This window comes from Phyllobates terribilis, unplaced genomic scaffold, assembly GCF_046119375.1.
Source record: "Phyllobates terribilis strain yellow unplaced genomic scaffold, ASM4611937v1 Scaffold_2__4_contigs__length_985480577, whole genome shotgun sequence".
NCBI classification, from domain to species: Eukaryota; Metazoa; Chordata; class Amphibia; order Anura; family Dendrobatidae; genus Phyllobates; species Phyllobates terribilis.
In genome coordinates, this window is record NW_027362762.1 from 427,827,924 (window position 1) to 427,842,579 (window position 14,656).

Consider the following 14,656-nt stretch of genomic DNA (forward strand, 5'->3'; position numbering starts at 1 on the left):
GCTACCAGAAACCAGGCCTTCAGTCAGCTTCTAAAAATGACTGATGGTGGCAGTGTGTAGTAACGGGTTTATTGTGGAATTTGCAGTGCCTGTATTGGAGGTATATACATATATTCCAGGCGTTGGAGTCTGGAGGTGTATATACAATACGCTCAGTGTTAGTTTCCCGATAACTGGCATATCAGTGCAAACAGCCTGCGGCCTCCTCCATTGATCGTCGGCCAATCGTGTAATTGTCCGCACGATAGGGGGCAGCATGGAGCTGTTTGACCCAAAGATCACAGCGGGTGGTTCTGCTTTACCTTCCCGGGCTGCGATATTCTTGACAAATTGGTGGCAGCAGTGGGATATTACAGAACATCAGTGATCTAGTTTGAGAAATCAGTCCTGTCACTGAAAGCTTGCACAGTTCTTGTGAGAATTTTGTGCAGAGTTTTGAAGAATCAGACTCAGTGTTTTTATTATTTTTCATCTGGGACAATACTGTACTGTACACCCCTCCCCTTCTCTTGTTTTTCTATTCTACTTTTATTTGGCAAATGACTGCAAAGATGGAAGCTGCTTATAAAAAGCATGAGAAAGCTGTGCTGATGAGGCTGTGTGAAGAGCAATGTCTCGATGGGTCCGAGACATATTTCTGCGGGGGTTTGAAAAGGCCTGCCTACAGTACCAGCTGCCTGCTGACCAGTGGGTCCGATTTTTAACTCCAGGGCTCTGAGGAAAAGCTCTTGAGGTGTTTGCTTCTCTCCCTCGAGACCAAGATAGAGACTATGAGGCCATCAAACAGGCCCTGATAAAAAAAAAATACCAGCTGACTCCTGAGGTGTACCGCAAAAATTTCCAGGCCCTCCAATTTGGACCACACGACAATAGTGATGTGGTGAACGGGCTCAGAACAAACTTTGATCAGTGGGTCCAAGAACTGTCAGGCACCACCTTCGAGAACATGAAAGATCTGATGGTGAAGGACCAGCTTCTTCAGCTTTTGTCCCATGGAGGTGCAACAGTTCGTGCTGGATCGGGAGAAAAAGGAGGCCGCTAAAGCAGCACAAATCACTGACGCGTATGAGGCCAATCATACATCGGAGGTGCAGCTCCTAAGGCAACAAGGAGGGCAGGGAAGGTCCTATCCCCAGCCTGTCCGGGGGGACGGGAGGTATGTCTCACAACCGGGCAGGGTGAGGGAAATGTGCGTCCCACTGTCTGTCAGGATGATGGGAAAGAGGTGCCCATAGCCTGTCAGAAGAGTGGGAAAATTGTACCCAGAGTCTGTCAGGGTGGTGGGAAGGTGTGTCCCACAGCCTGTCAGAGTGGCAGTGAGGTAATATTCACAGTCGGTCAGGATGGTAGAAGAGTTGAGTCCGCAGCCTGTCGGACAAATGGGAAAATGTGGTTATCCCCCGGGGAGACGACCTACCTTGGTGCTGTTACCTGCGGTTCGAGAGCCCAGAACGCTACTGCCTCCCTTTTGGACTAAATATAAGATGTAACAGTTCTGTGCCTTTTGTTCTGTAAACCACGCCTCGAAGCCATACGCTACCAGAAATCAGGCCTCCAGTCAGCCTGTAAAAACGACTGGTGGTGGCAGTGAGTAGTACCGGGGTTATCATGGATTTTGCAGTGACCGTATCAGAGGTATATACATATATTCCAGGCTTTGGAATCCGTAGGTGTATATACCATACTCTCACTGTTAATTTCCCGATAACTGCATATTAGTGCAAACAGCCTGCAGCCTCCTCCGTTGATTGTTGGCCAATCGTGTAATTGTCCAGACCATAGGGGACAACAGAGAGCTGTTCGACCCAATGATCACAGCGGGTGGTTCTGCGTGACCTACCTAGGCTGCGATATTCTTGACATAATACGATTTGTTTGTTTATTTAGCATTGAAGTCTATGGAAAACGGATCAAATGAAAGAAAAATGGATGGATAATAAATGGATCTGTTTTCCATAGACATCGATGTTAAAAAAAAAAAACGGATCCAGCAGAGATCAGTTATTTAAAAACGACTTAAAAGTTGTGTCGGCACAACTTTTTTTGCCAGTGCATTGCTGCTGGATCTGTTCTAACTGATCACTACTGGACATGTGAACATAGCCTAAGGCTTGATTCATAATTGGTCTCCCAATTCATTCAAAAGGCGCTTAGTGGGGTTACAGTTAGTGCTTTGTACAGGCCTTCTATTCCAAATTTGGTAGACCAATTTTATAGACCAAATATATTGTTGTACTAAAATACCAAAACAATTCTTCACTAAGTAATTTAGAAAATACAGTTCTCTAGAATGTATTTATATGAATTAAGATTTTCCTTCAATGGATACAAGCAGCTCAGCCTAATTTATAATACATTTATAATACATAGTCACCATTGGAACTTTGAGTCCTATCTGTTGAGTGCTTGATTGTGGAGAGTACAGTACTTTCATAAATTCACTGAATAATTATGAACTAAATGTCTAAAAAAAAATAGCAACCAATAATTCACTGTCTAATCCAATTGGAGTAAAATATAGGATTCTAAAACCTAACTTTTAATATTTAATTTTAAAATTAAATATTAAAAGTTAGATTTTAGAATTCTATATTTTACTAGTACATTACTTTCAGGAGCATGCTATAGTTTAGTAAGCAGCAACATACCGTACCTTTTATATTCTATGTTCTTGTACACTCCATAGTCCCCTTCTTTAGCTTCTGTGATTTATTGTCTTGCACAGTTTTCAGGTCACGGTGATTGCACTTAATTGGTGCTGGACCAGTGAAGCAGAAAGTTTCCAGTTTCTAAAATTACTTGTATAACAATATGGAATCCTATGATAATGCCAAGTTGAAGAGCATTGATTTTCTACTTCTGTTTGTATACGAAGATACATTTACATTTGAAATATTTTTATTTCTAGGGCTCATACGGCGTTGTGAAACTGGCTTACAATGAAAGTGACGACAAATATTATGTAAGTAAAATCTGGTCTATGATTGTACAAAATGAAAATATTGTCTGTTAATACTATCTTTCTAAATTTCAAGTATTACAATGAATGAAGAAATGGTGTGTGCGTTAAAAAAAATAAAATGATGCGCAATGGGAAACAGTTCTTGGTTTGCTTAAAATGTTAGAAGTTAAAGTTTCCTTCTAGGATGATGATTTATTTGGTAAAATTGAGCTGGAATGTTGTCCAAAAATCTTACTAAACATGTGTTAGTGTCCTGAAGTGTATTCATGTGCTTTGGGTCCATTGTCCACTTACATCAGGGATGTCAAACTCAAATATAGAGAGGGCCAAAATAAAACACTTGAACAAAGTCGCGCGGGCCAACCTTAATATCTATTAACAGCCCTCCACACAGAACTTCACCCAGTATAATGGGCCCCACATAGTCCTCCATACAGTATAATGGCCCCACATAATGCTCCATACAGTATAATAGGGGGGTCGGTGTCGGTATTGTGGGCCAAATATATTTAACCTTCGGACCCGATTTGGCCTGCAGGCCAGAATTTAACATGTGTGACTTACATTAAACACAGCAGTTTGCCATGGCCAGGCCTAGATGGTTCTTTTACTGTCTTGCATTTAAAGAAGCACTCCTCCCATCAAACTTTTTATCCTCTTAATATATTGCAATCATTATATCATATGGCACTGTGTACTTACAATTGCTCATTTTGCCCTTCTACCCAGATAATTCTTCTCTTTTCCATTAGGTCTATGACATCACGTGATTAAAAACTGACTAGCTGAATATTTCTAAGCTCTATTTAGAAATAGGAAGTCCATTTTCCCTGTGTGACTCATGAGTCACTGCAAAAGTTCCTGGCAAGGGAGACGAGAGCAGCTAGGTTAAGAGTTGAAGAGGGGAATGATAAATGAAGGGACAAGAGACTTCCTGCTTCTTCATAGTGCAGAGAAGATTAAGCTTGGTAAAAATCAAAATGAGCAATTGTAAGTTCACAATGCTATGTAATATGATGATTGCAATATATTAAGAGGATAAAAACTTTGATGTGCGTTCTTCTTAAAGTAGAAATTGAAGCGAAAAGTTGCCACCTCCATGGACACTGTTAATGTGTCAACAGAAAATGATCTATTTTTTAAATATGATTTCTTTATAAAATTTGTGTTTGTTTTGTTTTTTTAATTGATTAAGATTTTTTATTTTTCTTATCACAATCTATTGTAAAAAATAAAAAAAAATTACATTTGCCACCAAGCCTAATAATAGACTCTTTATTTCCTGTTCTGTACAAGCAGTCACATTGACATAGGCTGTAATAGATTAGCTCTGGCTCTTGACTTTCTACAGAAAAGCTCTCTGGGCATGCTGTGATCGGGAAAGGTCATTGAGTAGGGAGAGAGAGGAGGTGAGCTCTGACCATTAACTATTGTGACTCCTCAGTTATAGAGCTTTTACCATTCATTATAATCTTGTGTGTAATGATAATAAGACTTCTGAAAAGTTTTCTGTACAGAATAAAAAGTATGAGTCTTGAATTAGCATACCAAAACATAACAGATAGAGATAATGATAACAACCCCACCCAAAGACACAAAAGAGGGATAAGATGAATATACTGTATTGTATAAATATATTACTGTTATTTTTATTAAGCGTATCAAAAAAGTTAATTACACATATATACAAAAACATAATAGACAATGTGAGAATACCAGTTAAAAAATAATATGAGTTGGGGGAAGACCAAGAAAAAGGAGAAAAAAATCCCATAAGGCCACAACCCTTCACACTCTCCACACCCAAATTCACAGCACCAATCTCAAAAGATAAAAGATAGCATATAACATGTACATTGTAAGCAAATATAGTGAAACCCAGAAAAGAGCAATATCTAGAGATGTGTATCGAAATAGCACCCTAAATGAGTGGACTATAAAGTCCATATGAAAGTGATTTTGGGCTAAACCAGATTAGTAAACCACTGAATGATATATTCATTGTATAATACTTATAAAATGTAGTAGTCCAAACATCACAAACAGACCACTGCATATCATTGTTGGTCTAAATATATTTCATTGTTCAAAAAAGGTATATTCCCAATTGATGACAATTCCCCAGAAATGGGTGATGGAATAGCTACAATAAAGAAACAAGATTTCAGTGCAAATATAATATTTTGTACATATATATTGATTATCTTGGTAGTATAATTGGTAGTAATTGGTAGATTATAATTGGTAGTGCTGCGTTTTTTTCCGCAATGATAATCCGCAGCGGAAATTTCCGCAGCATGTGCACAGCACATGCGGATTATCATTGGGGAACATGGCAGACCCTCTACCATGCGTTTTTAATGCGTTTCTGCAGCTGCAAAAACGCTGCAGAAATGCATTAAAAACGCATCGTGGGCACACAGCCTTAAAGTCATATTAGTCAGTAGAGGACCAGAGCTGCGCTGGAAACTAGGGAAGACAGCAATCTGTAAGTATTTAAATGCACCTACACTACACACATATCTAAAATGCTTTAGGAGATAACATTGTTGTTGGGAGTGCTTCTTTTATAATATCAGCCATAGTTTCAAAGTAAAAGGTGCATGTAATTACCTAATCTATGCCCTCCCGCTGCTTCCCCTCCACCACTCACTGATTGAAAGTCACATGAAAACAGTCAGTCAACTATGTCCTCTCTGATTTAACTTTCTATTCATGGAGGCTCAGGAACAACATGGTCCTTGAAAAATGTCCAGACCCATCTTATATCCTTTTTTTCCTCTACATCTTACAACATCGCGGATCGGGTTGACAGGTTACTGGGTGGGGCTGGCGAAGACCCAGCGGTCATGGTCCACATTGGCACCAATGACAAAGTGAGTGGTAGATGGAGGGTCCTTAAAAATGATTTCAGGGATCTAGGTAGGAAGCTTAGGGCAAGGACCTCCAAGGTAGTTTTCTCAGAAATACTACCAATCCCGCAAGCCACACAGGAGCGCCAACGGGAGGTTAGGGAGGTGAATAAGTGGCTAAAGAGTTGGTGCAAGGCAGAAGGGTTTGGGTTCATGGAGAACTGGGCCGACTTCGCTGTCGGCTACAGGCTCTACCGTAGGGACGGGCTGCACCTCAATAGGGAGGGTGCAGCGGTGCTGGGGAAGAAGATGGCTAATAGGTTGGAGGAGTTTTTAAACTAGAGACGGGGGGGGGGAAACCAAGGAAATAGGTGGGATGTGAGGCAAGCAAGGGGGAAGGGGAGAAGTGAATATAATGAGGGTGGAGAGGGGGGTGGGGATAGTACAGTTAGATCGTTAGAGAAGAATAGGATGCTAAATAACCCCAAAGTTTTATCTTGCATGCTGACCAACGCAAGAAGCCTGACCAATAAGGCGGATGAGCTGCGGGCGCTTATATCGGAGGAGAGGTATGACGTCGTAGGTATAACAGAGACTTGGCTAGACGATAGCTACGACTGAGCGGTAAATTTAACAGATTATAGTTTATTTAGAAGGAACCGGAAACAGGGGAAGGGCGGAGGAGTCTGCTTATATGTAAGGTCACGTCTAAAGCCCAGACTAAGGGAAGATATAGGAGAGGGAGAAGAGGGGGTCGAGTCCATGTGGGTAGAGATAGAGGGGGCAAAAAATAATAATAAAATATTACTGGGGGTCTGCTATAAGCCACCTAATATAACAGAGGAGAATGAGAAACTGCTATTAGGACAAATAGACAAAGTAGCAAAACATAATGAGGTGATTGTAATGGGGGACTTCAACTACCCGGATATTGACTGGGAAACAGAAACCTGTAGATCGCAGAAAGGAAAAAGGTTCTTGACAAATATCAAGGATAATTATCTCTCCCAACTAGTGCAGGAACCAACGAGAGGGAAGGCAGTGTTGGACTTAATATTGACTAATAGGCCTGATAGAATAACTGAGGTACAGATAGGGGGGCACCTAGGTAATAGCGATCATAATATTATCAATTTCAAAATGCCCTTCAGTAGGGTTATCAATAAGGGAACAACTAAAACATTAAACTTTAGGAGGGCGAAGTTTGATCAGCTGAAAGAAAACCTTCAACTTATTGACTGGGACAAAGTTCTTAATCAAGGAAATACGAATAGTTAATGGGAAACCTTCAAAAGAATTCTGAATACTCAGTGCGAGAGGTATATACCGTATGGGAATAAAAGGGCCAGAAATAAGAGGAAACCAATATGGTTGAATAAGAACGTAAAAGGGGCGTTAAATAGCAAAAAAGAGGCATTCAAGAGATTAAAACAGGAAAACAGCAAGGAGGCACTAATGTGTTACAAGGAAAAAACGAGAACCTGCAAAAAACAAATGAAAATAGCAAAGGAGGAAACAGAGAGACGTATTGCTAGGGAAAGTAGATCAAATCCCAAACTGTTCTTTACGTATATAAATAGTAAAAGGATTAAATCTAATAATATTGGACCGATAAAAAGTGATGAAGGCAAAATCATAGAGAAAGATGAGGATAAAGCTAATCTATTAAATAAATTTTTTTCGTCAACTTTCACAAAGGAAAAAGAACTAACAGGCGAAATGAGAAGTGACAAACTTAATCCTCCACTAAGTATGACAAATCTAACCCAAGCTGGGGTACAGAAACGCCTCAGTAACATTAAAATAAACAAATCACCAGGACCTGATGGCATACACCCACGGGTACTAAGGGAACTAAGTAATGTGATAGACAGACCGTTATATCTTATATTTAAGGACTCTGTTGAGACTGGGTCTGTACCACTTGATTGGCGACAGGCGAATGTAGTGCCAATATTCAAAAAGGGAGCAAAAAGTAACACTGGAAACTATCGGCCGGTGAGTCTGACGTCCGTTGTGGGCAAAATTTTTGAAGGCTTTATTAATGAGGCAATCATGGAGCATCTTGATGCTAATAATCTATTAACCCCGAACCAACATGGATTCATGAGGAATCGCTCCTGCCAAACAAACCTGATTGACTTCTACGAGGAGGTTAGCTCTCGAGTAGATCAGGGGGAACCAGTGGATGTCGTGTATCTCGACTTCTCAAAAGCGTTTGATAGCGTGCCACATAATAGGTTGGTATACAAAATGAGAATGATGGGGCTGGGGGAAAATGTCTGCAAGTGGGTAGCTAACTGGCTAAAGGATAGAAGGCAGAGGGTGGTTATAAATGGAATATACTCAGATTGGGTAAGCGTCACTAGTGGGGTACCACAGGGGTCTGTACTAGGCCCAATGTTATTTAATATCTTTATTAACGACATAGTCAACGGGATAAATAGTAAAATATCAATATTTGCAGATGACACAAAGTTATGTAAAACAATTAATACAAAAGAGGATAGTGAAGACCTACAGAGGGATTTGGATAAGCTGGGTAGGTGGAGCATTAAATGGCAAATGAGGTTTAACGAGGAGAAATGTAAGGTCATACATATGGGAAGGAAAAATGGAAGTCACCAGTACTCACTGAATGGGAAACCATTGGGGAATTCAGAGATGGAGAAGGACTTGGGCATCTTGATTGATAGCAAACTAAATTGGAGTGCCCAAAGTCAGGCCGCTGCTGTAAGGGCAAACAGGGTAATGGGATGTATCAGAAGAGGTATAGCTGCAAAGGATGAGAACATTGTTCTTCCACTGTACAAAGCACTGGTCAGACCACACTTGGAATACTGTGCTCAGTTATGGGCCCCAATATATAGAAAGGATATAAATGAGCTTGAAAAGGTACAAAGGAGGGCAACAAAATTAATAAGGGGAATGGAGGGACTGCAATACCCAGAGAGGTTGGCAAAACTAGGACTATTCAGCCTGGAAAAGAGAAGGTTGAGGGGGGACATAATAAATGTGTACAAATATGTTAGGGGACAGTATAGAGACCTTGCCCGGGATTTGTTCAAAAGGAGGGATATTACGGTAACAAGAGGGCACTCACTAAGACTGGAAGAGAAAAGGTTTCAGCACCAGCATAGGAAGGGGTTCTTTACGGTAAGAGCAGTGAGAATATGGAATTCACTGAGTGAGGAGACGGTAATGTCGGATTCACTAAACCAGTTCAAGCGGGGACTGGATGCTTTTCTAGATACCAGGCAGATTTCTGCATATACTTAAAAATAGAATAAAATAGTAGGTTGATACAGGGATTTATTCTGACTGCTGGTTTCAGAGTCGGGAGGGAATTTTTCCTCAGGTGAAGATTGGCTAAATCATTTGGGGTTTTTGCCCTCCTCTGGATCAACTTTAGCAATTGCAGAACTAACAGGTCGAACTTGATGGACGCAAGTCTTTATTCGGCTTTACTAACTATGTAACTATGTAACATTTAGGCTGTTTTCATACATGCTACGAGTACAGACTGCGATGCACGGACTGGCCACAGATATCCTTATGACTCGCCCCCTGGGCCGTGGGGCACTCGGAGCCGGGCAATAGGGAGACTATGGGGGTAGTGGTGGCGACCCGGTTCCGTGGCTCAGGGCGGTCGGACCAATGGTAGTCTGCTATGTGCTGTTCATGTTGTCCGACTACGCCACCCGTGGTTTGCGGTCAGGGTTAACCGCCGCTGTGCAGTGCAGACCGCTGGGGCTGATAGTGTATGCAGCTGAGACTGTATAACTCCCAACGGGAGGAGTGTAACCCCAGGGCAGTGCAGTGGATGGTGGGGGTGATGGTGACGAGAGTCCCAGTACCGTTAGTGCTGGAGGAGCAAGGAATACTCAGACAACGTACTGCAGTCCAATGTCTTTTACTCACAGTTCATGTGCTCCGGGTCACTTCTGTACAGGTGTTGACCGCTCGAGCCGTGCTGCGTCCACCAGGTGTGGGGCTCGGTCAACTCCCAGGCAGTTCAGAAGTCTGGCTCAGGACCCCCTTTTGTCCTTTCTCTGGCCTGCCTCACCAGTGACCCACTTTTGTCCAGCTGCCGCGGATCTGCGCGGGTAAACGTAAAAAATCCCCGCTGTCCTATATGGTGCCTTCCTAGCAGGTTTGATGAGGTGTCGCACCAATAAATGATCACGACGTCCGGTCTTTGACTGAGGGTAGTTTCTCCTCCACCAACTTGGGATCCGGTACCCTTAATCTGCCTGACCCTTCACCCTGTATTCTCATAGGTTCTTAGGGTCCCTTCCACCTTCTTGTTCCTGAGCCCTTCTGTTTCTCTCTCTCTCCTGTTCCTTTTCTGTTCCTTCCTCTCCTGTTCCTTCTTCTCTCAGGCCCCGGCCTTTTCTCTAGGCCTGCCTCTGAGCAGAGCTCCTACAGAGCCTCTGCTCCCTGTCTTCTCTAACTGAACTCGCCCTGATCTAAGATGGTGCCCACCTTTTATACCTCCCTCTAGAACATGAGCCCAGGTGACCAGCAACCAATGGGCTCCTATCTACGCTCAGGAACCGTCCCCTCCTGCTCCTACATCACTGGGTTTTCCTCCCCCCTCCCCACTCCAGCCAGGGACATAGTCTGTCGTGCCTGCATTTCTGTCTAATGGGAGCACCGTTGAACTGTCCCTCGGAAATGGGGTGAGTGTGCTGTATGCAGCTAACTAAGCCCTGGTCCATACTCCATCCTTACCCGGGAGTGGAATATCACACCTCTGGCAGAGGTGCAGTACCCCTGTAGCGGCCGAGCCCTCGGGGCGCTACACTTACCTGAAGCTAACAACAGCCACAAAACTCGGATGTGTGAAACCGGCCTTACTTGCTATAATCTTCATTGGAAACATTTACCTTCCCGAAAAACATAAGCAGCCATTCCATCCAGTTTAAAATGTTATGTGAAGAGCCGTAGACAGATATTGTTTTCTTCATTAGTATGGATGCATGTCTGATGACGCAATGAATGAGGTTATAGATATAGGGTTTGTAACGGGTCTGGGAGGCGGAACCTCTGAGCTACTATACAAGGGGGCGGTCCTTGTAAGGGAGCGGGTGGCGACCAGGCAGGCAGTCACAGCAGGTGACCGGGACAGTCTCTGGAAGAACGGGCAGGAGGTCACGGCAAGTGACCGGGGCAGTCTCTGGATGAACGGGCAGATGGTCACGGCAAGTGACCGGGGCAGTCTCTGGGTAAAGGATTGGTACGACCTGTGGCGGCTGATGGTAGACGTGAGCTCCCAGGTGAGCAGGCGAGAGTCTCTGGATAAACGGGTGGTCACAGCATGTGACGGCGGAGCCTCCAGGAAGACCAACAGACAGGCGGCAGATGAGCGCTCCCAGGTGAGCGGGCAGAAGTCTCTGGACAGGCGGGTGGTCACAGCACGTGACGGCAGAGCCTCCAGGTAGGCTAGCAGACAGGCAGCAGATGAGCGCTCCCAGGTGAGCGGGCAGGAGTCACTGGACAGGCAGGTGGTCACAGCACGTGACGGCGGAGCCTCCAGGTAGGCTAGCAGGCAGGTAGCAGATGTGCGCTCCCAGGTGAGCGGGCAAGCTGGACCATAGACAGACTGACAGGAGTTGGAAGGCAGACCGTCGGACCTCAGGCAAGCAGGCAGGTAGCTGATGTGCGCTCCCAGGTGAGCGGGCAAGCTGGTCCTTAGACAGACTGACAGGAGTTGGAAGGCAGACCATCGGACCTCAGGCTAGCAGGCAGGTAGCAGAATATCAGGCAGGAATAAGACAGCAAGCTGGCAGGAATCTGGCAGGTATCTGGCAGGTAACTGGCAACGGGACCTGAGGGCTGAAGCAGAGTAGTGAACAGTGCAACAACATTGCTCGGGCACCTCCATTTTGGAGGAGGTGCCTTATATATGGTGAAGTCCTCCGGCCATTGGCCGGGGACTCCTTAGGACGGCGCGCGCGGCCCCTTTAAGAGGGAGGGAGAGCGCGCGCGCGCGCCCTAAGCACAGTGGCCGGGAAGGAGCGCGCGCTGCCAGCAGAGCGGGAGGAGGACGCCGGGCACGGAGCAGAGAGGTGAGGGGAACAGCGTCCCTGCCTAGCAGAGGGCAGGGACGCCGGCGCTACAGTACCCCCCCCTTTAGGCCCCCCCTTTTTTAGGCCAGACAGAAATTTAGCAAGGATAAGAGGGGCATGGATGTTCTCCCGGGGCTCCCACGTTCTCTCCTCAGGACCAAACCCCTTCCAATCTACTAGAAAAAAGGTCTTTCCTCTTACCCTTTTGGTGGCAAGAATGTTCTCTACCTCAAACTCGTCCTCAGCAGAAACCGGAGCAGGAGGCGTACCTGTAGACTTGGAAAAAGAGTTAAGAACCACAGGTTTGAGGAGAGATACATGGAAGGAGTTAGGGATCCGTAAGTTGGCCGGGAGTTTCAATTTATAGGCCACCGGGTTGATCTGACTGATGACCTCCAGAGGACCGATGAACCGAGGCCCTAACTTGTAAGAAGGTATCTTGAGTCGGACATATTTAGATGAGAGCCAGACTTTATCTCCAGGACGAAATTGTGGAGGATCCAGGCGTTTTTTGTCAGTGTGTCTTTTCATCCGTTCGGACGACTGAAGAAGTGCGGATCGGGTACTCTCCCAAATGGAGGAAAATTTGCTAACGAGAGATTCCGCAGCCGGGTTGTCCACAGAGGTGGAGACAGGAAAAGGAATCCGAGGATGCTGACCGAAGACTACAAAAAACGGGGATTTGGAGGAGGATTCGCTCTCGTGATTGTTATAAGAGAACTCGGCCCATGGTAGGAGATCCACCCAGTCTGAATGATGGGCATTAACGAAGTGCCGGAGGTAACTGGTCAGGTTCTGATTGATCCGCTCCACTTGACCATTGGACTGTGGGTGGTAAGCGGAAGAGAAGTCCAGGGTGACGTCTAGCAGTTTACAAGTGGCTCTCCAGAAGCGTGAGGTGAACTGTACCCCACGATCCGACACGATGTGGAGGGGCAGGCCATGAAGACGAAAGATGTGACGAATAAAGTCTTTAGCTAGCTCGGGTGCAGACGGGAGGCCTGGCAGGGGAACGAAATGAGCCATCTTGGAGAAGCGGTCAGCGACCACCCAAATGACCGTACAACCGGCAGAGACTGGGAGGTCAGTTATAAAGTCCATTGCTATATGCTGCCAGGGGGCAGCAGGTACAGAAAGCGGAAGGAGGCGACCGGCTGGCAGATGTCTCGGAACCTTGTTGCGGGCGCAGGACACACAGGCAGAAACAAAGTCTATTACGTCCTTGTGCAGGGTAGGCCACCAGTAGTGCCGGGTAATAAGCTGGAGGGTCTTTTTCTGACCGGCGTGGCCAGCCAGTTTAGACGAGTGACCCCAGTGAAGGATCTTCTCCCGATCAGGTACTGATACGAACGTCTTTCCGGGAGGGAGACGATTTAGACTCACGGGAGCCACCTGCATTACTCTGGCGGGATCGATGATGTGTTTCGGATCTTCCTCGAGATCAGACACCAGAAAGGATCGAGACAAGGCGTCCGCCTTGACGTTTTTGTCAGCCGGGCGAAAATGAAGAACAAAATCAAAGCGAGCAAAAAACAAGGACCACCGGGCTTAGCGCGGGTTAAGTCTCTGGGCATGCTGGAGGTAAGCCAAGTTCTTGTGGTCAGTGTAAATTATTACCGGGTGAAGAGCCCTCTCGAGCAGGTAACGCCACTCCTCCAATGCCAGTTTGATGGCCAATAACTCTCGGTCTCCTATGGAATAATTGCGCTCTGAGGAGGAGAAGAGTTTAGAGAAGAAGCCGCAAGTTACCATCCTCCCGGAAGATGATTTTTGAGTGAGTACCGCTCCGGCTCCAGAGGAGGAGGCGTCAACTTCCAGGAAGAACTGCTTGTTGCCGTCCGGGCGATACAGCACCGGGGCGGAAGAGAAGGCCTGTTTTAAGGAAAGAAAGGCCTCCTCTGCTTCGGACGGCCACTCTTTGGGATTAGTACCCTTACGGGTGAGCGCGGAAATTGGGGCAGTCCGGGAAGAGAAGTGTGGTATGAAGAGGCGGTAGTAGTTGGCAAAGCCCAGGAACCGCTGAATGGCCTTCAACCCCTCCGGTCGAGGCCATTTCTCGATGGCAGACAGTTTCTCTGGATCCATTCGTAGGCCGGTCTGAGAAATAATGTAGCCCAAAAACGGAAGCGAGGTCTGCTCAAAGAGGCACTTCTCGTATTTAGCGAAGAGGTGATTCTGCCTGAGCAGGACCTGACGAACGTCCCTCCGGTGAGTCTGAAGATCCGGAGAGAAGACCAAGATGTCGTCCAGGTACACCACTACGCAGGAGTAGAGAAGGTCCCGGAAGATGTCATTGACCAACTCTTGAAAGACGGCAGGAGCGTTACAGAGACCAAAGGGCATTACCAGATATTCATAGTGGCCGTCCCGGGTGTTGAATGCCGTCTTCCATTCATCCCCCTAACGGATACGAACCAGGTTGTACGCCCCACGGAGGTCCAGTTTGGTGAAGATTCTAGCCCCCCTCAGACGATCAAATAACTCCGGAATGAGCGGAAGGGGGTACTTATTCTTCACCGTGATCTGGTTAAGGCCTCTATAGTCTATACAGGGACGGAGAGAGCCGTCCTTCTTTTTGACGAAAAAGAAGCCTGCTCCCGCCGGGGAGGTAGATTTCCGGATGAATCCCCTGGCCAGATTCTCCTCAATATATTCGGACATCGACCGGGTCTCAGCAGCGGATAATGGATAAATACGCCCACGGGGAGGAGTAGTACCGGGTAACAGGTCGATAGGGCAGTCGTATGGTCTATGAGGGGGTAGTGTCTCTG

The 14,656-nt window shown here is 45.8% G+C and overlaps 1 protein-coding gene across 2 annotated transcripts in view; it reads left to right on the forward strand.

Annotated features, from left to right (window-relative positions):
* CAMKK1 (calcium/calmodulin dependent protein kinase kinase 1) overlaps positions 1–14,656 on the forward strand; it is a 422,153-nt gene that overhangs the window by 195,872 nt on the left and 211,625 nt on the right. For both annotated transcript variants that reach the window (XM_073665198.1, XM_073665200.1), the window contains exon 4: positions 2,909–2,962. In XM_073665198.1, the coding sequence (XP_073521299.1) occupies positions 2,909–2,962 (54 nt within the window). The remainder of the gene's footprint in view (positions 1–2,908; positions 2,963–14,656) is intronic.